The 22,947-nt window shown below is 34.9% G+C and overlaps 2 protein-coding genes across 2 annotated transcripts in view; one reads left to right on the top strand and one right to left on the bottom strand.

Moving 5' to 3' along the window:
* Positions 1–9,430, top strand: part of LOC114087626 (multidrug resistance-associated protein 1-like) — a 92,369-nt gene extending 82,939 nt beyond the window's left edge. Inside the window, exons 24-28 of the mRNA XM_071615130.1 lie at positions 2,474–2,617; positions 4,107–4,265; positions 5,558–5,724; positions 6,553–6,747; positions 7,101–9,430. Coding sequence (XP_071471231.1) covers positions 2,474–2,617; positions 4,107–4,265; positions 5,558–5,724; positions 6,553–6,747; positions 7,101–7,239 — 804 coding nt within the window. The 3' untranslated portion in view covers positions 7,240–9,430. The remainder of the gene's footprint in view (positions 1–2,473; positions 2,618–4,106; positions 4,266–5,557; positions 5,725–6,552; positions 6,748–7,100) is intronic.
* Positions 9,431–12,065: 2,635 nt separating this feature from the next.
* Hspa13 (heat shock protein family A (Hsp70) member 13) lies at positions 12,066–22,659 on the bottom strand. The gene is made up of 5 exons (XM_027929152.3): positions 22,610–22,659; positions 20,713–21,053; positions 17,851–18,064; positions 15,866–16,033; positions 12,066–15,130 (listed from the first exon to the last, which is right to left on the bottom strand). Exons 1-5 carry the CDS (start codon positions 22,632–22,634, stop codon positions 14,466–14,468), a joined length of 1,413 nt encoding a protein of 470 aa, XP_027784953.2. The 5' UTR covers positions 22,635–22,659; the 3' UTR covers positions 12,066–14,465.
* Positions 22,660–22,947: the final 288 nt, after the last annotated feature.

The following is a 22,947-nucleotide window of genomic DNA, read 5'->3' as shown; positions in this document are numbered from 1 at the left end:
CTCTCCAAGTTCCATAAATTAATAGGGCAGATAGTGAAGGTGATTTGAGTTTCTTTTTCCTTTTTTGCATATAACTCTCATTTGCTTGGACCCTAAGGAAGAAATACATCTTCTCCACATAACAATCTAACATTTCCAATTATATTTTTTGTTTTATTTCTTCCTGTCTTCTCAAACCTTTCTCCATTAACCACCTCTCTACCTTTTTTTCCTACCTTTCTAATTTCCTACTCCCTTACTTTACACAACCTATAAATAAGCTAAAGTATTCTCCACATCCTCCAGCTCCTTCCTAAACTTTGAATTGTCCTCTGCATTCTCTCCTAGCTCTTGCCTTTCCTTCTCATGGACAATTATTCTATATTCATAATCTTTAGGAACTAAATTTCAGTTTGCTTAGTCCATTTACCATCTGATGACTTACATAAAAAATATCATTTTCTTTATTTTATGAAAATTTTCAATAAATATATATTTCTTTCATATTGGAAAAATACAATATAATGCATGTGTAGGTATACACATATTTTAAAAACAAAAACATTTTCATGTAATTTGATGCAAATTGTGACAAATACCCCTGCAAAAACTCTTGATGAAGAAGAAGTATATCTGTTTAGATAACCTTGTTCACCCCCTCCAGAGCCCCCTTTCTCTGCTCCCTTTGTAGAAGAATTCTCTGGAACATTTTCCGGTACTTGCTGTCTCTAGTTCTTTTCTTCTTTAAACAGGCCTCTGATTCCACCACTTCATGGAACCTGTCTTACCTAGATCACAAATGTTCCATATTCAGTTCTCATGTTACCTGAGGTATAACTTGACATTGGCCATCTGTCTCTCTGCCGCGATGGGCAAAAGGTGTGACTTATGCAGTTGAGGAGGAGAAATAAAAAATGTCCATGCGCTTCTGCCCTTTTCAATGATTTTTTCAAATCAGTCAATACATTTCACTCTATAGGTTCTTAATCAAGAAAATGACAATCCTTAATGCTAGGCACTACAATAGACATAATCAATTCACAGCAAACAATTCTAGATTAATTCTAAGCACTGCAAACACACTTAATCATGACAGGCTCATGACAGAGCATGCTAAGCTCAATTGTCAGATCAAAAGTCTCAAGCCTTAGGTTCTGAGTCCAGCAGATGCACACTCACTCAGACCATGGCGATCAGGTCAGGAACCAAGGCAGGCTTCTGGGGTGGAGCTGATGGCTGGCTGAGGAGGTGATCAGGGAGAAATCCTTTTCTCACCAAAATCAGGAGGCTGCTGTAGAGTTTGAGAGCGGTGAGAATGACACAGAGGATCAAGCAGATGAGAAGAATTGGGCTGTCAGTCCAGTTCCTCATCAGGCTCCCAGGATTGTGTGCATCCTTGTCTGCTGGCTGAATAGTCTGTTCATTTGCTCCATCATTTATACTAAATTTTGGAGCTTCTGATTGTCTTTTCAATCCCTATCAGCTGCTACTGGATTTCTCAGTGACATCATTCGTCCTGAGGTTAAAGCATCTGGTCTGGTGGTCTCCTCCCTGATTTTCTTGCTTCTCACTTTTATCAGGGCAAGGACAACATGCCAGAGTCTTCACTCTGAGTTTGTCAGGTGGGGAGAAGTGACTTGTTTGTGCCTGAGGGCCATACTGAAGGGCTCCATAGATGTGCCTGGTGAGACTGCAGGTTTCAAACTGGAGTTTTAAAATGGAGTTGCTTAGACTAAGGTCTAAGGCCATCCTTACATCCTCCCATGAAATACTTCATCCAGCCACCCAGGTACACGCAGTCCTGTGTGTTCTACCTCCTGAAGTCTCTCCAGTATTCCAGGCAGGCTTCCATCTCAGGTCCTTGGCACACACAGTTTTCTTTGCCCTGAATCCTCTTCTGCTGACTTTCCTGTGACTTGTTCCCTCTCTGTGTGAGTGTAGCCTTTGCTAATGACCCTGCTCACAATCATGCCCTCTTCCTACCACTTCTACCAAGTGCTTATCCTCCAAAACTTTGTTCATCCAATGCTCCTCCTGTGTTATGTAGTTCTGTCTCCCTCCCTGTTAGCACATATCTTTCAAAAGTGGAAGATCACTTTATCTGTTTTCCTCTTTGCTGAATCTCCAGTAAGTACAATTGGCATTATAAACACTTAGTATTTAGGGAATGAATGAAAGACAAATTGTCCTCCTCTCACCTAAAATTTCAAGTTACCCTAAACCTCTTGATAGGATTTTAGGAAGTTTGTCTTGATAACTTGATAGGTGATGGGAAGCTTTGCTCTCTCTAAAAATTTATTTCTAAAATTTTCTTATAACCTGATGAGAAGTTTTATATTCTTAAGTATTGAAAACTATTTTCAGAAAATCGTATATATAAATGTCTTTTATCATTTTTCCTCACTTTTGGTTGCATGCAGAAGAATTATTTTGGGGGAAGAGAAGGTATTATTTTATTGTAAGTATAACTTAAAGAATATTTCTTTGTTTTAAGGCACCTTGGATTATGTCTAGAAGGCCTCCAGTACAATGGCCCAATAAAGGGGTAGTGGAGTTTATTAATTATCAAGCTCGATATCGAGATGATCTTGGTTTGGCATTACAAGACATCACTTTCCAGACTAATGGGGAAGAGAAGGTATCATATCTAATGCACTTTGTTAAGTATAATATAATATTTATTATAAGATGGTCTTTTAAAGATATTTCATAAATATAAGAGGAATAAAGACATGTGGTTGATAGTAGAAAACAAGTTTTCCCTCTTTTAAGAAAAAATATATTTTAAAATTGTACACTATTATGAAACACAATTTTAGTACATTTTATTTTACTTCCTCTATAAAGCAAATGTCAAAAATAAGTAAATATTCACCTAAAATATGGTAAATCCTTATAATGGGATAATTGGTTCATGATATGATGTTTTCTTATGATTGAGATGAAATTTGGTTTAAAAATGGTTTGAAAAACATTTGGTAGTGTAATGTCAGTTTTTTCTTTTAAAAAGTAAAGAGACACATTAGCAAAAATATAAGAATAGTCATCAAACATAGCTGTTACTTCTGGGTGATATAATTTCTGATGATCTTATACTTTCTTCTGTATTTTTCCTTCATTTTTTTACAATTATATATGAAACATTATTTTCATTAAAAAAAAGATGCGTTACACAAATGGAAGTGACATAAAAAATAACAATAATGTCCTACTTGGGCTTTATCAGAGATTCATCTTTTGTAACCTTAAACATCTTGTTCCAACACTCTGAACCAGGTCTGCCGCCATGGTAGTTAAAGACTAAAATATTATTGAAACAAGTAAAATCATTCTAGCATTTGGGTTACCCCAGTTAATGCAAGAGATTCTGGTTTGGTTTTGTTTTCTGATGCATTTTGTCAGATTTAAGATCTCTCATTAGGGCAAAACAATTCTTTTCCTAATGTTCTTCTATTAACACCAATATACAAATCAGCAACCAGAAAATATTGTACTAATTTTTATGACTATTGGAATATGTTCAGTCACTGGGGTGCTTATTATTTTGGTCAGAAGTCCAAGACCCTTAACATTACCTGTGGTTCCCTTGATAATTTAATGTGATGTTGTTTTAATACACCTGGGATAATTACAGATATCCCTTCGGATTTTCCAACCAGTTTCCAGTCCCTTTTGTTAATTAGTTTTTTGTTTGTTGTGGGGAGGAAGGGTAGAGAAAATTCTCATTCTGAAAGTTCCAGTTAAACTACCTCGTCCTCAGTGATGCCCATATACTGGATATTCAAGAATGATTCGGGGATGACCTACTGTCACTGGGGTGACTGGGATTCTCTAGTTAAGTGGCAACTAGTTCACTCAAAGCTAGAGGGAAAACTTAGTATCCAGAGTGTTTTCAGTGGGTAAAGAGGGTCTGCACACAACGGATCTTGGGAAGACACATTATTATCTTCCACACCAGTCAAAGTTAGTCTAGTTGGCAGAATTAGATCCCACTGACCCAAATGTGACAAATAACACATTTGGGTCAGTGGGATCTAATTGTGACAAATAACACATTTGGGTATAGCAAAGGCTCTGTTCCTTTACAAAATGTACCATGTGAACTGTTTATGATCATTTCATTACAGATCGGAATTGTGGGAAGGACTGGGGCAGGTAAATCAACACTATCAAATAGCTTATTTAGAATTGTGGAGAGATCAGGAGGCAAAATTATTATTGATGGAATAGACATATCAACAATTGGGCTTCATGACCTTCGTGGTAGACTCAATATAATTCCACAGGTAAGACCTGTTTTGAAAGCAGTATCTCTTATCTCATTTCAGGTGAGCTATCTTGCTTCACTCCCTCCCTCATTCTCTCCTCCCTCTCTCCCTCCTTCCCTCCCTCCCTCTCTTGCTTCCTCCTCCTCCTCTTTCTTCTTCTTATTCTTTTTCCTCTCTCTCTTTCTCTCCTTACTTCCAACCATTTTGCTCATGTTCCTTCCTATACATACGATAAGGCTTAGCTTATAAATTAGGTACTATGAGGGATTAATAATAATAACTATCGACCAAACAGTTATAGCCATATTCTCTTAAAAAAATAGTAAGTTTTGAGAATGCACCCCACACTCTCTCTCTCTTTAAATTTGGTTAAATTTTTCTTTATAAACTTTATGAGTTTTTTATGACTTTTTTTCCTTTTTTCAGTATAAGGTACAACAGGAAAACTAATACAAATTTCTTTTTCTTTTGTGAGAGTTTCACACAAGATTCATTCTTACTGTTGGTCTTAGGAACCTCAGCAAACAATTATTTTTTCCTTATTGAGCACCATAAATTTTTAAATTTTTTTTCTTCTCATTTTATTTTGGTCCTGGAGGTTGAACCAGGGCCTCTCATGAGCTAGACAAGCACTATACCACTGAGATATATGCCCAGCCCTCTTTTTGTTTTCTTTTGAAAGAAGGTCTTAATAAGTTGCCCCAGTTGATCTCTCAAGTAGCTGAGATTACAGGCATGTACCCCTGTGCCCTTTTACATTTTTGCTTTAAGGAAACATTTGAGTGTTTCTCTTTGGCATATCAAGTTGCCAGCATTACTTGGCACTTTGAAACTATTAATAAGTAAAATAAATATTTTTTGAACACAAGCACTGCAATACTGAGACAGCTGATATGATAACCAGGATGACTTCTGAGGGACTAACTGGTATGTAGGTTATACAGTGTGGATACACTGACCAAAGAGATGATTCACATTCTGTATAGGACAAAGTGGGATGGTGGGAGATATGATCTCACTATTCAGAATGGCATGCAATTTAAAACTTTTGAATTGTATATTTCTGGACTTTTCTATTTAATATTTTTTTAATCATGATTGGCCATGGGTAACTAAAACCATGGGGAATAGAACAGCAGATTTGGGCGGGAGGGGATACTGTGTAGTTTATTTATTTATGTAAAATGGATTTTATAAATGTAATAGGTTTGATCATTTTGCTTTTTCCCTGTTATTTTTCTGATATGTTTTTTAAAAAATGTGTTGACTCATATGACCATAAGATCACAGAAGGCTACTTTATTTTTTAGGATCCTGTTTTATTTTCTGGAACTCTTCAAATGAACCTGGACCCCTTAGACAATTATTCTGATAGTGAGCTGTGGGAGGTGCTGGAATTGTGTCACTTAAAAGAATTTGTGCAGTCCCTTCCCAAGAAGCTGCTGCATGAGATCTCAGAAGGTGGTGAAAACCTCAGGTAAGTTGCAAGAACAGAGCTTTCCAAGGGTTTTAGAACTGGCATTGTTTAAAGTATACCCTTGCTGGTTCCCTTCGGGGAAGAGGGACAGGTAATAAAGGGGCAGCGTCAGTAAATGTTGGTATTATTTTCATCTCTGTGTGTTGTCTTAAGACAGCCCCTCTCAGGTGATCAGAGACCCAGGGAAAATGAGCTACCTCCTTTCAGGGTTGCACAGCAGGACTTCCACTTCTTTGATTAATCTCCCTGCTGATCCTGTTTCTGCACAATGACCTCTTGCTGTTTCCTGAGTTTGCCAGGCCAGACCTGCTTGCCTCAAGGGTTTTGCATATGCTATTCCCTTTGCCTGGAATAAGTTTGCATCAGAAATCTGGGGGTTAACTTTTGGCCTTGACTTGAAAGGTAACTCCTTTGGTGAGGGTTTTCTTAGCCTTCCATGTCCACTCCACGCCAACATTTTATAACCCCTCTTCATGCATGTTTGAATTCTTCTTAGCACTTTTTATATACATATTTTTATGAAAATTCTATAATACACTTCTGCTATACTGGTACCCTTACTATTATTATGCACTTACTCAATTATCTCTTTTGTTATTATTTTCTGTGTCCTCCAGGAGAATCCAAACTCTACACAGATTTTTGTCTGTCCTTCATTGCTCCACTTCTAGAAACTAGACAAGTGTTTGGTTTATGGAAGACAATATTTTTTGAATGAATAATGAATGAGAAAAAAAAGAATAACAATATCAGGGTTTGGGAACAGGAGTCATTACCATAAAGTCCAGTGCTGAAATTATTTTACATTTTTTGTGTTTACATTTACAGTGTTGGACAGCGGCAGCTCGTCTGTCTTGCTCGTGCTTTGCTTCGGAAAACAAAAATTCTCATCTTGGATGAGGCAACAGCCTCTATTGATTTTGAGACTGATAACTTGGTGCAGAACACAATCAGGAAGGAGTTTTCTGATTGCACCATCCTGACCATTGCTCATAGACTACATTCTATCTTTGATTCAGACAGGTATGCTTTGTTTTAAAAAAAATAAACAATATCTATAGGAAACACGTTAATTGTTTGCCTCTAATAAGAAAGTTTACCTGTGTTAGAAATACTATATTTCCCCGTATGATATAGAAGATCTTTTCCAAATTAGAGGAAAACTCTAGTGCTAGAAGAATATTAGAAAACTTGATTTATTTCCCGAGTTAATTAGTATCTATATTTTTTGGAATGAAATAGCTCATATGGTAATTTGTTTTTTAAAATTTTTTTATTGTATTTATTCTAATTCATAAGATAATTTAAAAATCTTACCTTTCTAAGATCAGAAAACCTGATTGCAGGTTATTTAACTGGTTTTCTTCTTATTTCAGAGTGCTTGTTCTAGACTCTGGAAGGATTATAGAATTTGGGGCACCACAGAATCTGATACACCAGAAAGGACTCTTCTTTCGAATGACAACAGAAGCTGGAATGACACAGGACTTGGGGACAAAAGATCAATTACTTTAGCTGCGTACTGATGATACTGAATAGAACAATTGTTCAGCATTAGTATTGAAAAAATAAGGATGGGGAGGAATGCTCAAAGGCAAGATCCTGACTGTGAGTTGGCACATACACTAACAGATACCCCAATTTCTCACCATCAGGCACTGCATTCAGGCTTCTCACTTTGTTCATGCCTGCTTTCTCTGCATTCCCCCATGAGCTAAGTATCTCAGGAGTAACTTCCTTAGTGCAGGACCACTCATCTTCATTTGCCTTCCACTCTGATCTGAGGGCCCCTCATCTGTGCCCTTACTTACCTCTTGTGCATATCTTTATCATGGTAGTGATGGGCTCTACTCTACTTCTTGTCTGTCCCCTTTTAAAAAAAGCTACTTGAGGCAGGTGCTCAGTTTTAGTCTTCTTTATATGATAGGTCCTAGCATAGACCCTTTCATATTACTCAAGCCCAGCAAATGTTTTTATAGAATAATGAACTTGGTGTTAGAGTATGTATATGTGTGTGTTGAATTATTGCATAGTTTATGAAATGATGGAGGAATCAAAGAAAAGTTGAGCTGCTTTTAGGTTTAAAGAAAGGGCAATATTTTTGATAATTATATCTTAACTGAATTTTATGGTCTGATTTATTTGAAAACGTTTGTAGAATTTTTACTATTTGCCTAAAAAATATCTATTTTCTATGGAATATCTGGATCAACCTCAGAAAGATATTTATCAGCTGGTATACATTTGTGGTAATATTGCTGACTTATAGTACAAATCATATTTTGAAGGAATTTTTAATTCAGATTTTTGGAATAAAATCAACATTGTGTCTGAATTGCCCTTCAGATTTGAAGTGATCAAACTTCAGTGGCATTTTCAACATGATTTTAAACAATTATTTAACATGTTTGCTAAGGCCATCAACCATTTCTTTATCTTCCCCTTTTTCCTTTCTATGCAACCCCATATGTGTATGTATGTGTGTGTGTGTGTGTGTGTGTGTGTGTGTGTATATATTTGCTTCATTTCCTAAGGGTATTTATGAAAAAAATTGCCTTAATCTATAAAAATAAATATTAACTAAATCTCCTTCTAATAGAATGTAAGATATTTGAAATATTGTCCTGGCTTTACAATCCTTGATGTAATTTATAAACGCTGAATAAATATTTATTTAGAATCCATTAAGGGATATAGGCATTTCAGAAATACCATTAAAACTTGTTTTAGCTTTTGTCTTAGTTCATTATGTATTGCTTTAACAGAATATCACACACTGGGTAAATTGCAAAGAACAGAAATTTATTTAGGTTATAGTTCTGGAGTTTGGAAACTCCAATATTGAGGGTTCATTTCTGGCAAGGGCCCTCTTGCTCTGCCATTTCATTGTGGAAGACTTTAAAAGAGAAGAGATAGAGACAGAAAATGGAAGTAGGCTGAAATCATCTTTTTATTAGGACTCACTCCTGTGATAATGGTACTGATCCATTCATGAGGGTAGAACCCTCATGAGTGAATCACCCTTAAAAGTCTCAACCTCTCAACACTGTTGATTGGGATTTTTTCCATCCTATGAACTTTGGGGGACAAATTCATACCATAGTGCCTCTCTTTTTTTTAATATATTTTATTGTAGATGGACAACCTTTATCTATTTTTTTTATTAGGTGCTGAGGATCAAACACAGTACCTCACACATGCCAGGCAGACGCTCTACCACTGAGCCACAACCCTAGCCCCATAGTGCCTCTCTTTTCCTATAGTTTTAATAAATCAGAGAAGCTGCACAATTTAAAAATCTAAGGTGACATCAATAGTAGCCTGCATAAATGGCGGAACTTTGTGTAGTCATGGGATGAATGTATGACAGCCGCAGATACGATGGATCTCACAAACATAATGCTGAATCAATGAGGCTAGGTACAAAGCAATACCATTGTATGGTTCTATGATTCTATTTATGTTAAAGTTAAAATCAAAACCAAAAAAATTAATCTATAGTATTGAAATTTGGGATATTGGTTATCCTTGGTGTGTGTTTGTGTGAGGGGGTAGTGATGGAGTCTGTAAAGTAAGCTCCTGGGATAATAGCTCTATTCTGTTTTTTAATCTGAGTATTGGTTCAGTATTATTATATATTGTTACATATGATATTTAAGAGTTAAACAAAACTAAAATTATTAAAAATGACTAATAGTCAAAATTATTCAAAGATGAGTTCATTGTGTTTTGAGAAATTATTATTTTATTCTCATTTCCACATTATAATCCAATTGTCCACATTAAGCTTGCTAATCAATGAAGTATACCTGAAACAAAGTACAGGGTACTCAAAATGATTAGATTACAAAGAAGTCATACATTTGTATTTAAGAAAAAAGTTTACTCCATGATTATCTAATTTGTTCAAGGATTGTAACTTCAAAATAGATTAAGAATATAATCTCAATATGTAAAATATCTACCTTATCAGATAGAAAGAAAATCCTAAACAGCATGAACTACTTTGAAGAGGAATATTTATTACTGATAGTCCTCAATGCCAGACATTTGAAGATATTTGAAGTATTTGCTACTTTCAGTCCTTACTGAACAGCATATTATCTACCAATTTCACCAAAAATGACGCTAAGTTTCCAAGAGAATCTTAGGCAATAAGATTCAAAATCCAGTCCACGTGACTCCATTTTTCCACCAATGTCTCATTCCTGCAAGAAACACTTAAGAGTCTGTAATTCAAGAATGGGGGAGGAAATTGAAACAATAATATTGTAGGTATAGTAAATTAAATTAAATATTGGGATGGGGCTGCTATGCTTCTTTATATATAGTATTAGCTTGAACCTTATACAATAATCATTTTCATAGGTCGATGGAGTAGTGGCAATTACATCTATTTTTAAACACAGTTTGATATCAAACTTAATGGTTAAGAAGATTTAATGTTGTTTTAAAATATGCATACAAATTATAAATAGTTCTACTTGATCCAGAGGGTCTTCTTTCAGGAAAAAGGAATAAAAACAGTTAAAATATGAAAATATTACAGTGGTTAAGGGTTCAGGGTCTTGAGATGGGGGTGCCTTTATTAAACGTCTACTCAAACACTTTAGACTTGTACAAACTTGGGCAAGTTAACTTCTCTGTGCTTATTTGGGAGTAATAATTTTATTTACTTCTGAAGTTGTTTGGAAAACTAAATATTATATAATATAGTATATATAATACATAATCATTAGAACAGTGTCTGCCATATAGAAAACATTGAGTAACATCTCATGTTTACAAAATCACATCATAAGATACACTATTATGTAAATAAAAATAAAACTAAGCCAATGTTTATGAAGGTTTGTTCAATGGACAACAACATTGGGATAACTGGAGATTACAGTGAGGCATGATTCTCAATGATGCATGTTTCCAGTTAGATCAAGAAGAAGGGGTGAGGGCAGATCTCCTAGCTCCTTCCAGCTTTCCCTCTAGTCCCACTTTTCTAGATTTTATTTTTCAGAGGTTTCTGTCATCACATAAGGCAGCACAACATTGGGGCTGAGCATGGACTGGTTTGGGATACTGATACTGCCAATTTATTAGCTGCATAAACCTGGAAAGTTTACCTGATACATTTGTGCCTTAATCGCCCCATTTGAAATTGGGGATACAACACCTACTCATGTTTGCTTGGAGGACGAAACTAAATTGGTTAATACTAGTAAAACATTTGGAGCAATGTCCTGGTTCCTATTAAGAGTTCTATTCTCTATTGCTGGGTAAAATTATTCAAAATTTAGTACTTTAAAACAAAAATGAGTGTTTTTGTGGGTAAAGAATCAGGAAGTCACTTAACTAATGGATGTTTCTGGCTTAAGGTCTCTGATGAAGTTACATTCACATTTTCAATTATGGCTGCAACACCTAAGCCTTGACTAGTATTGAAATCTTTTAAGGAGCTGTGAATTGGTGCTGGCTGTCAGTGGGAATGCCTCTTCCTAGGGCCTTTTCTTTACCAGTATTTACCAACAGAACAGGCTGAACTTTACATGACAGTTGGAATTCCAAGAGAGAGGTAGCCAGCAGCAAGAGGAAACACCTAAGACAGAAGAGTCTTTTTTTAAAAATCCAGTTTTGGAAAAGATATCCCCACACTTCTGCCATGTCATTCATTAGCAGAGTTATTAAATCTCACTCAAACTCAAGGGAAGATGGATTTTTTTGGTATCTTGTGGGGATGGATACCAGAAGGTGGGGTGTTACTGGGAGCCATCCAAATTAGAGGCTGCCTACCTAAAAAAGGCACTGTATTTTTGTTTGTTAAGTAAAATAAATATGTAAGTATCATTATATTTCCTTGTTTGTTTGAGTTCCTCAGTAAGGTAATTTAAATAAGTATGAAGAAATCACAGGAACTAGTCCCAGAAGGGACTGGGACTATCATCTTATAAGGATAATTTAAAAAGCATCAGTTATCCAAAGAATAACACAAACTCTGTTAGAAAATTACTTTTTATAATTACAACATCCTATTTTTGCAAAATTATTACCTATCTAATTAGCTCAGTTTGTGGCTTCATTACATTCTTAAGCAATGAACTCATATTCAGAATTCAAAAGACACTGTTCATATGATGCAGGAACTCTCTTTCCTAAATTAGGGAAATAAGCAAAAAGTCTATTAGAAATCCCAGAGACAGAAGCAGGAAAATGTACATTTCTGGAATGAGACATTGAGACTGAGGTTGAGGGACACCATTAGCATCAGACCACCTCTATCCAACTTTTGAATTTACACACATCAAAACTGTGTTTTAGTAGTTCTTAATAGAAAATAAAGTACACAGTTTAAAAAACAAACTGCAAAATGGTATTTATTTACATTAAAACATGAATTACCTGTACACACACATTTAAGAGGCACAATCTGTTTTGCACAATATTGTAATATTCAGCACACATTACACAGTTATCTGTTGATAAGTTAGTGGTTTGAGTGACAACACAGTACCAAAACATTCCTGATACAAAATAAATTACTCACATACTCTATTTATACAAGACATTTAGAATTTTGTTATGTACTCAAAAAAAAAAAAAAAAAACTAGTCACATGTACAACTAAGAAGTTTGTTTTACGAAAAACAACTTCAGATTGTTATTAATAAATGACCCCTTTCAGGATGCATTCTTATCTTTTAAATAAACTACACTGATGTCAAGACTATGTATAGATAGAGCCCTAAAATATGATTGAAGACAGAAATTCCTTCATTTTTTAAAGGTATAATTATACTAGAGAATATGCTAAACTACTGCCCCCAAATTCCAACACTGCTATTCTATTTTTCAAAGAGTCAAATTATTTTAATTCCAATTTTATTGTGTGATTAGCTGCCCTGTTTTGCACACTGCTTCCTTAAAAAAAAAAAAAAAAAGTTAACAGGTTAACAGATTGTCATGAACCACATCAAGTATCTGAGAAATTCAAGTTTTTTAATCTTAAAATATTTTAGGTTAAAATTGATACTCTGTAGAGATTGAACACTTTTCCCAAAGACCTTCCAAAGATATTTTTCAATTCTAATCTATTAAAATTTATATAAAGTCCAAGAGAACACTTAAATATTTTCATAATGCAGTGGTGGATTCATCTTTGGCATTTCTCAATTAGTTCTAAAATAAGAATTTTGTATTTTCTTTACCTACTACAGGTATTTTCTATATACAAACGTATTTGAAATTTGTTTCAAAATCAATTTCACTGCTAAGAAACGTTTTCTTTTTATATCTGAAAAAATATTAACACTGTTCAATGCCTTGATATTGTTGAAATGTATTTGCTTGGTTCTCATCTTTAGCGATTGGAAACAACATCTTTCAAGTTCGGATAAAGAAGATACACTTTACCTTAAAAAAAATGGTGACTAGGATATAAAATTTTTGAATATTAAAATGAAGTAGGTCTCCACTAAAGACATACATGTATCTTCACATAACATGGAAATCATAGAAATCAAACTGCTATTATTTTCTTACTTGGTCTCTGGGTTTTCTTAAAGAAAACAAATAAAATACAACAAAATACCTAAGTTCTACAAATGCTGATTTGTGGAAAATTTTTCCCATATTGCCTTCTATGTTAGATTTATTTCCAGTATTCACAAATTTTATGATCTCATCATACCCCAATTTATGGCTAAAATAATCCAAGTGTAACTATTTAAAAATAATACAGACTAAATAACAGGGTTTTTACAGTTTGATACATTTTCCTCATTTGAAACAAAATATGGGGAAAAAAAATCTCAATGAAACTCAATCAGACTAACTTTTATAGTTCAAATCCATGCTATATTTTCCAGAGCTCACTGAAAATGTAAATTAAGAAATAAACAGAAGCACAATAGGTAATTAATGCTATTTACTAATATCTGCACGTCCTGGTTTACAAAAATGAAATAGCAATGACTTTATTGTGACAATAACACATTTTAAGAATGCAACTAATAATTCCCTACTATATTCTAGCCAAGCAGAATCATGGAAATCCAAGCAGAGAATGATGCACAGTAGATGAAGGACCTACAATAAAAATTGGGTATTTCCACTAGCTGATACAGAAAAATTTGAATAAATCTGTACTTATTTTAGAAAGCAAAACTGATTCATGAAATACATTAAGATAATCTGGAAAATGCAGAATATGTGCAAATGACACACAACTGGACATTGAATTTGTAAAAGTAAATTTGTATATGGCCGCTATTGAATATATATGCAGCTTAATAATACTGGTACCTTCCAATGAAAATACCTGACATCAACACTGTCATTCAAGTATAGTTCAAATTTATAGTTAGATGTGATGACCAAGTAAAGAAATTACCAGCTCCTATTAACACAATTTAGTAAGAACTGGGAAATCTTATAATTGGCACTATTTAATGTTTACAGAATACAATGTTAAGTGCATATGGTTATCTATTTCCAGAATTCAGAAAATATAGCCACCTATGCTCCTCTAATAAGAGTATGCACTGGAATGAGACCTCTCCAAAAAAAAAAAAATATATATATATATGCTATGTAAAATTTTATTTTATCTAAATATTGCCTTCTAGGTAAATCTGTGACATATTTTAGATAGTAATTTTCTTTTTTGGAGGAGGTGCTCTGATAAAGGGGAAGAGCTCACCAGATAAGATCATGTATTTGTATTTGATCACACATCATTACTCCAGAATTCAATTGAAGTTGGTTTTTTGTAAATGCTTATTGGGAATTTCTAAAGCACTGACTTGGAGAGGCCATGAGCCTCCATCAATCCCTGCTTGGATGGCCACGCCTGTCACCACTGCCAGGTCAGGGTCTACAGATGTGTTGGGATCCTTTCCAAAGAACTCTTGAATGACTTGGCGAATTCGAGGAATACGAGTAGAGCCCCCAACTAAAACGACCTCATCAATCTCAGTCTTGTCCAGGTGGCCTTCTTTTAATACTTGCTGAATGGGCACAAGTATTTTCTGGAAGAGATCTTCGTTAAGGCTATCAAAGAGCTTCCGAGATATTTCTGTTTCAAATAAAACCTGACTTTTTCCACTTTTCTTTTCCAAAAGGCCGGGTCCAAACTCTCTGTTTGCATGACCATCTACTGGGTTAAGTTTGTCTTTTGGCAGTTCAGTGTCATTACTCTGAGCTTCCTTTCCATCCTTTTCCTCCACTGTTAGCAATACAGATATCTGGGCAGACTGATGCAGAGTCAGATTTAATTTGACCATTTCCACAGCTTGCCTTAATCTGTGGATTTCCTCTTTCCTAGATGGGAGGAAGCCATATGTTTGGTACACCAGTTTATACAAGTACTGAAGCAACCGCTGATTGAAGTCCTGTCCTCCAAGTTTATTGTTTCCTAAGTAAAAAATCAAAAAAGTTTGTATTATATTCATATATATATTATATTCTAATATAATAAATTTCTTTTAAAATGCATTAAAATTTTATTCAAAGATCATTATTAAATACTGTGTTAAAATTATTTGAACCCTGACCCATACTATTAAAAAACTGTGCACATTAAAGTTAAAATATCTAAATGATGTGAAAGAAGTATCTTAATAATCAGATAATTTTTCAAAACTAGAGATAAAAAAACAGATTGGCTTGCTATAATAACATATGTTAACAAATATAATGAAATTATCCCTTTTTATTTTTCAGGAATTTTTTTTTTCCCACTGTTTCCTTCACCATCACCATGAATGCCTTATTAGCGCAATATGAAAAATTGGAAGTTAATTTGATTTATAGGGTTTCCTATCACTTAAACATAACTTTTTTTATATGCAAATAGTGGCATAAATAACACAGAAAATTATAAGCTGGGGTGGTATATCGCCTATAATCCTAACTACTCAACAGGCTAAAAGAAGAGGATCACAAGTTCAAGGCTGTGTAAACATCTTAGCCAGAGCCTGTCTGATAATAAAAATTTAAAAACAGGTTGCGGATGTAGCTCAGAGGGAGAATGCTCTTTGGTTCAATCCCCAGTACAAAACAACAACAACAACAAAAAAAAACCCCACAAACTACATATTAGGTAAGTTAAGTGTTGCTTAAATCTCTTCAATTTTCTATTTTTTCTCACCAGACATTGCTAGAGTTAGAAACATCCCTCCTTGTTTATTCAGTAATGACACATCTAGAGTTCCTCCGCCCAAGTCGATAACCAAGACATGGAAGACATCAGCCTTGTGGAGACCATAGGCCATTGCTGCTGCTGTAGGTTCATTTATTACTCGCAGGATCTTCAGTCCTGTAAAGATTGATTGGAGAAAAGGACAACTGATAAGAGGAAGTTATTAAGAAATTTCTTGTCACTCAGCAAACTAACTTTCAAGAGTAGACTGAAAACTAATATATGTTTCAGGAGCTATAACAACATTCAAAATGAAGAATTCTTTTAAATATCCTAATACCTATTCCTTTATTCCTTTGGTTCTCTATCACTCTGCTCTGGTCACACTAGACAACTTCCTATTCCTTTTTTTGTGGTGGTGCGGGGTACCCAAGTTAGAACTCAGGGACACTCAATCACTGAGCCACACCCCCCCACCCCATTTTGCATTTTATTTAGAGACAGGGTCTCACTGAGTTGCTTTAGCACCTCGATTTTGCTGGCTTTGAACTTGCAATCCTCCTGTGTCAGCCTCCCGAGCCACTGGGATTACAGGCGAGCGCCACCACTCTTGTCTTCCTATCCTTATATATCACCAAAATTCTATTTTATGGTTGTACTGTTTCCTCCCCCTATAATGAACTTCCTGCATGTGTCTGCATAGCTAACTACCTCACTTCCTTCAAATCTGCTTAAATATCTCCATGAGGCCAACTGATCATCCTACTTAAATGTGTAAGTCCCCTGTTATTTATGGTTTGGGTCTGAAATGTCTCCCCAAGTCTCATGTGCTCAAAGGTAAAGATTTTGGGAATTAATTAGATAATGAGGGCTCTCACTTCATCAGTACATTAATCCACTGATGGCTTGGAGGGACTACTGGAAGGTGGGACCTAGTTGGAGGAAGTAGGTCATGGGAAGCATGCCCTAGAAGTTTTTCTTCTCTGGCTTATCTTTCTCTCCTCCCTGGCTACCATGATCTGAAAGCTTTCTTCTGCATACCTTTCTGCCAAGAGGTTTCTGCCTAGAAGCCAGCTGACCATAAACTGATTGCCCTGAAAACATAAGCCAAAATAAATCTTTCTTCTTCTTAAGTTGTTCTCATCAGGTACTTTGATCACCATGACTCAAAGCTAACACGCTGCCTCTAATCACTTGACCACCACAAACAATTCTGTCCCTTTATCCTGCTTTTATTTTTCATAGCATGTTACTTTCTGATACACACTGTATCAATGATTTTCAATCAGAGGTGATTTTATCTCCAAGAGATCTATGGAAATGAATGAAAGCATGATTGTCATAACATGCTGCAAAATATTCTTAAATGCACAGGACTGCCACCACCACACCCAAGAATTATTGAGCCCAAAATGTCAATAATGCATATGTTAAACTTAGAGATATGTTTATTCTGTGTTCCTTTCTGTCAAACATAAGCTGCACAAAAACAAGGATGTACCTGTTTATTTTGTGAGACACTCAATATTTGTTTTATTTTTTTAAATTCCATCTGCTTTTATTTTTGTTCTGATGTGGTCCTGAGGATTGAACCCAGTGCTTCACACATGCTAGGTGAGTGCTCTACCACTGAGCCCCTGCCCCAGCCCCAATATTTTTTGAAAAGTTTTAAAATATTTTCACATCAGATTTTTGACAACATTATGTTTACCTTAACTTTGATTAAAGAAATTTTAGGGGAAAAAAAATCCTCCCTGCTAATGTGTCCATGTTTTCTACCTTTGTCATGTGCCTATGACTGGTTCTTATTTTAATATACACATTCTACATCATGCTACAGAGCTCTTGTAATTATCACTTATCAACCTATATAAAAATACACTAATTTACCCACCATATAGATTGTTTTTGTGCCTATAGTTAAGTGATTTACAAAGTGACAAATACCAAACAAAATCTTGAGAAAAATCCAACACAGGCAAGAGTGCTATTACCTGCAAGGTTGGCTGCTTCAATTGTTGAATTTCTTTGTTTTAGGTCAAATTCTGCTGGTACAGAAATGACAGCATTAGCAACTGGCATTCCAAGATATTCTTCTGCCATTTCTTTTAATTTTAACAATAGTCGAGAGCCAACATATTCTGGGGAAACTGTGATGGTCTCATTACTTGTCACAGAAAACTCAACCAATCCATTTTTGTTTAAAACCTATAAATAGGATTAAAAAAAAGGAATATGAATAAAAGTCTGTTAAATATAAACATATGTATGTACTTACACACATACATACTAGATTTTTTTCAATAAAAACTTACCTTTACAAAGTGATAAATTCCATATTTGTATCCATCTGCCAAGATTAGAGCTTATTAAATGTTATACTTTAAGAACTATAAAGTAAATAAAATATATGCTACAGTTTTTAATAAGAGCAGAATAAAATTCATAACCAAGCATATTTATTTGTTCAATGAATTCCTGATGAAAGACAGGAATTTCCCTTTATCAACACAGGGATGTGTTCCAAGTTCCCCAGTGGATGATCCTTCAGCTTAAAAGAAAAGCATTTGCTTTGGCTTCTCTTTGGCATATTCAAATTGTCTGCATCACTACTCCTGCATCTTGGTTCCACTAATCAGTAAAATAAAGTTACCTGAACACAAACACTATACTTCAAGAGTCAAGTTGATAATCAGTATAAGTACCAAGGGACTTGGTAGCATACAAAATAGATACGGGGTGATACCAGTTCTGGGTGGGATTGAACAGTTCCGAAGACTTTGTTTTGCTACTCAGAATGTTGTACAATTTAAAATCTGTGAATTATTTCTAAAATTTTTCCTTTAATATTTTCAGATAGTGGTTGATCACAGGTAACTAAAATCATGGAAAATAACCACAGAAAGCAAAATCACAAATAAAGGGGGGGACTAATATATAAGGAATAACAGTTGCTCAATCATGTATATAACTCAGGATCTTCCCTTTCTCTTTTGTTCCAAGTTAGCTTGTTTTCTAGAGTAAAAAATAAAATTAAAGAAATTTCTAATACATATTAAAAATAATAATTTTAGTATTTTATTATGTCCTTATCCAAGAATCAAACATCATTTACCTTCTTATTTCCATGAAAATATTTACTATGTATTAGCTCATTTTCTCTAATGTGGGCATACATTTAAAAAACTAGATTATCTCTAAAATGTCCTACATTAGTACATTTTACCTAGTACACTTGTACACACCCTAGTATAAACTATGAACAGATTGTTTTAACAGCAATAGCAAAGAAAATTAATCTCATCCAGAAATTATAAGACTCTTTCCCCAACCATTCTAGACCTCATAATTAAGTTACAATCAAGAAATCTGACCTTGTAAATAAAAGCAAGCTATAGATCTACTATGAATATAAGATACAAAGATACCAGTACCATAAGGCCCACCCCAAACCAAAACAAATTGTTTAGAATCATTTGAAATTTAGTAACTTAAAATAACTCTTCAACCAGTAAGTAATGCACCCAAAGCTGTAACTTAGAGAAAATGTATAGCTTTAGTATTTTATCACTAAAGATTATAAATTAATAAAAGAATCCCAAAGAAAGAAACTAAAAACAAAGTAATAAAGTTAGAAGTACAGCAATTTTTTTTCTCTCTGAAAATAGATTAAAAGTTTAAAAATTTTTATGGATAGGGTTATTCAACAAGCAGCAGTGACTGAACTACCTAATGATTTTAAAACTAATTTAGAATCCTAGTTCATAACTTAGAAGAAAAACTGTACATTAAAAAAAAAGATTTAAATGTTTAAAACAAAAACAAAAAAACACTCAGCAACAAAACACAAACCAACACCTATATAAAAGCATCAGGATGAAAAACAAAACAAAAACACCAAAACAAGTGGATAAGAAAACCATATTAAGCACAGTAAGAGTCAATGCCATTTTTATAAAATTAAGAGGGAATTTTGCTGCATACAAACTTAAAATTTTGACAACTCAAAAACAAATCATCACTTAAATAGTTCACCAAGGAAAATAAAAATATGAATAAAAAAATTTCTAAAAAAATCTCACTAGAAAGCAAAGAAATGAAATTTAACAGAAGATTTCATTTTTCTTTCATCTGATTGGGAAATATTGTAAAACAATAATAACCAGGGAAGATAGAGGTGCTCTAAAAAATAACAGTTAAGAACATATAACCTTTCTGGTGCACAATCTGTTAATAAATATCAAAGCCTTAAAAACATGTGTACCTTTGACTTATCAATTCCACTTCTAGAATTCAAGTCAGGAAATTTTCAGATAAGTAAAAACAGATGTATATACAAGAACATTCACTGAACCTCCACCATTAGTGGAATACGAGAAAAAATAAGAAAATATACAGTGAAAAGAGACTGATCAATTTAGTCATTTTACACAACCATTAAGATAACATCTATGACATATTGCTGAGTTTCAAGTAAGTCAGAAAACACCATGCCTTGTATGATCTATTCAGACATAAACAAATATGTACATACATAGATAATATCTATCTACAGTATATGGGGCTTCATCAACCTTCCTGCTACCTTGAATAAGGTAAGGACACATTCTCAAAATGGCAGAGCAAGTATATAGTAAGGTCCTAAGTTCTTGATAACATTGGAGAGTCTTAGTAATAACTCACCCTGGAGCTGCTGTGGAATTTCCTGTTAAATAAGATAGCATAACATCCATATAGATTAAGTAAATTAAAACAGAATGTTTTATAATGTGAAAGTAAAGTATTAATTGAAACAATACAATAAATAAGTTAAAAACAGTAAAATAAACAAAACATATTTTGGATTAATCCCTTACCTTAAATGGGTATCTGCCAATTTCAGCTTCAAGCTCTTCTGGAGTGAAAATCTTGCCTATGAATCTTTTGGCATCATAGATTGTGTTTTGAGGATTTGAATCTGCCAACTCTAAGCTTTCATATCCCACATATACATCACTGTCAGTAAAAGACACCATGCTAGGTATGCTGATATGCCCATTTTCATCTGGAATCACCTTTACTTTTCCTGTGCCAGGAAAAAACACCCCAACAGAACAATAGGTGGTGCCCAGGTCAATGCCAATCACTTTTGGAGTAGGCAATGGTAAATACTGTTGTGCCAAATAGCCAGCCAATAGGAGAGTCAAAACAGCTGATCCTGAAAACAGGCAAATTAAAAGATACATCTTATCAGATTATGATAATATACTAAATTACTATAGCAAAGTCTAATATGCTCAATTACTAAAGCAGTCCCTTTAATACCAATCTTTGAAACAAGACTAAAAATATATCTCATTTAATTTTATAGAACTGTTAATACTTCTCTTAGACATCTAGGTTTTTTATAATGTAAATTAGTTATAATTAAAAATAAAGTAATGACAAAACCAAAACAAAAAAATCCTGTAATTGTATCTGTAGTTCACTAGTAGAACACAGGAATAAAATGTAAAAATATTTAATAATATTTGTAGAATAATTCTGCTCATGATGTCAGGAAACACCCTTCATCTTAAGTAAAAGTTAAATTTTATCCAATTTTCTTGAACAATTGCTATTTAAATTTTATAAAGCTTATGTTATCATTTTTGAAAAGAAGCTCCATTATTGAAATTCTCACACCAAAACCTTTACCAATAATGTAAAGTTAAAACTCTTTGTTTTTGTATCTCCTTTTCCTTTTCAAAAGGATAAAATGGATACATCAGATACAATGACTTTGAAAGTTGCTCAGGTATTAAACCATCACTTCATAACAGAACATAGTTTATATATATATATATATATATATATATATATATATATATATATGAATTAAAGACAGATCTTGTAGCGATAATATTTAGGTGAGAAGTATAAAAGTGAGTAACACTGATGGCAATATATATGCAAGCTCCTTGAAGGCAAGTTTTGTTCACTGTTGTAGCTCTCATGCCAAGGAATAACATACGCTCAGCAAATACAAATTCATGAAAAAATAGATCTGAACAAATGCCATAAATAATTGTAAACATAAGCAAAAAAAAAAAAAAAAAAACTACTCTAAATTTGGAATTATGCTCTTACTTGATTTCAGGAGGCTGTGTTAAATACCTGTGTACACTTATGTTACATTACAACCAAAAACGTCAGTTAGTAGGCCTGTGTTACTAATTGTTAGCTCATCCTCTTCAACACTAACTCAAAGAAATGAAATCAAGTGTCAATTTCCTTCCACCTACAGGCAAATTGCATAAAGAGTTTATCACCTTCCAAGCAGGGGAAGGTAAATCCCATCCGATATGGTGGAAAGAGCATCAAAAGGCCCTACATCCCTTCAAGCTCAGCATCCCAGGCATCTACAGCTCAGGATGCTCCTGCTGCGGCTCCTCCCCCTTCCTCCACAAAGGGTCCCGGAGGTGTAGGTTCCCGCGGCCTCTCCCCATTTCGGTCAGCAATTCAAAACCGAGGTTCTGTTGTAAGAAACCCATCGCCAAGCCGCAAATCCCTGAGAGGTACGATTTGTACGTAGCTTGCCAGGGCCAGACTTCTCTTGGAGGCGCCTCCACCCCCACCAGGTCCGAAAAGCCCCAAATCGCCTCTAAGTCAGCTTTTCCAAGTCCCCTTCTATGCCAGCTGGAACCAAGAGCTGAGACAATCATTCCGCCCATCCTGGCCTCCGCGGACCGCCTTGACGTCCGCCCAGGCAAAAGAGACCCCTTAGACACTGACCTAAGATCGTCATCTCTCCGGCCATTACAGTCCCGCCGAAGAGGCTTGGGATGACTGTACCAGACGTGAGGCACCGCCCCCACACCGCCCCGCCAGCCCGCCGCCCCCTGGGAAATGTAGTCGTTCTGTTCTGACGCAGTGGAAGAAGCTATTGCTCCGTCCACAGCGAGGACATCAAGTACCGTAAGGCCGCGGGGCGGAGAGCCTCCATTCAACCGCTGCCAGTGACGATCCAGGCGCCCTCCCACGCGCGGATTGCGGAAACAGTGAGGCTGAGATGGAGGGCCGGCACGGGGATGGACTAGAGTTATTACCAAACCTCAAACGCCTGGGGCCAA

The sequence above is a fragment of the Marmota flaviventris genome, chromosome 8 (genome assembly GCF_047511675.1).
Source record: "Marmota flaviventris isolate mMarFla1 chromosome 8, mMarFla1.hap1, whole genome shotgun sequence".
Taxonomy (NCBI): Eukaryota; Metazoa; Chordata; class Mammalia; order Rodentia; family Sciuridae; genus Marmota; species Marmota flaviventris.
The sequence above is the reverse complement of the archived record's forward strand: the minus strand, read 5'-3'. Positions and strand labels throughout refer to the sequence as shown.

Coding starts and splice junctions, on each gene's coding strand:
- Hspa13 (XM_027929152.3), bottom strand. CDS start 22,634: ATGGCCGGAGAGATGACGATCTTAG. Junction 18,065..20,712: donor TTGGCAGATACCCATTTAAG/GTAAGGGATTAA, acceptor TCCTATTTATAG/GTTTTAAACAAAAATGGATT. Junction 15,131..15,865: donor TCTAACTCTAGCAATGTCTG/GTGAGAAAAAAT, acceptor TTTTTTACTTAG/GAAACAATAAACTTGGAGGA.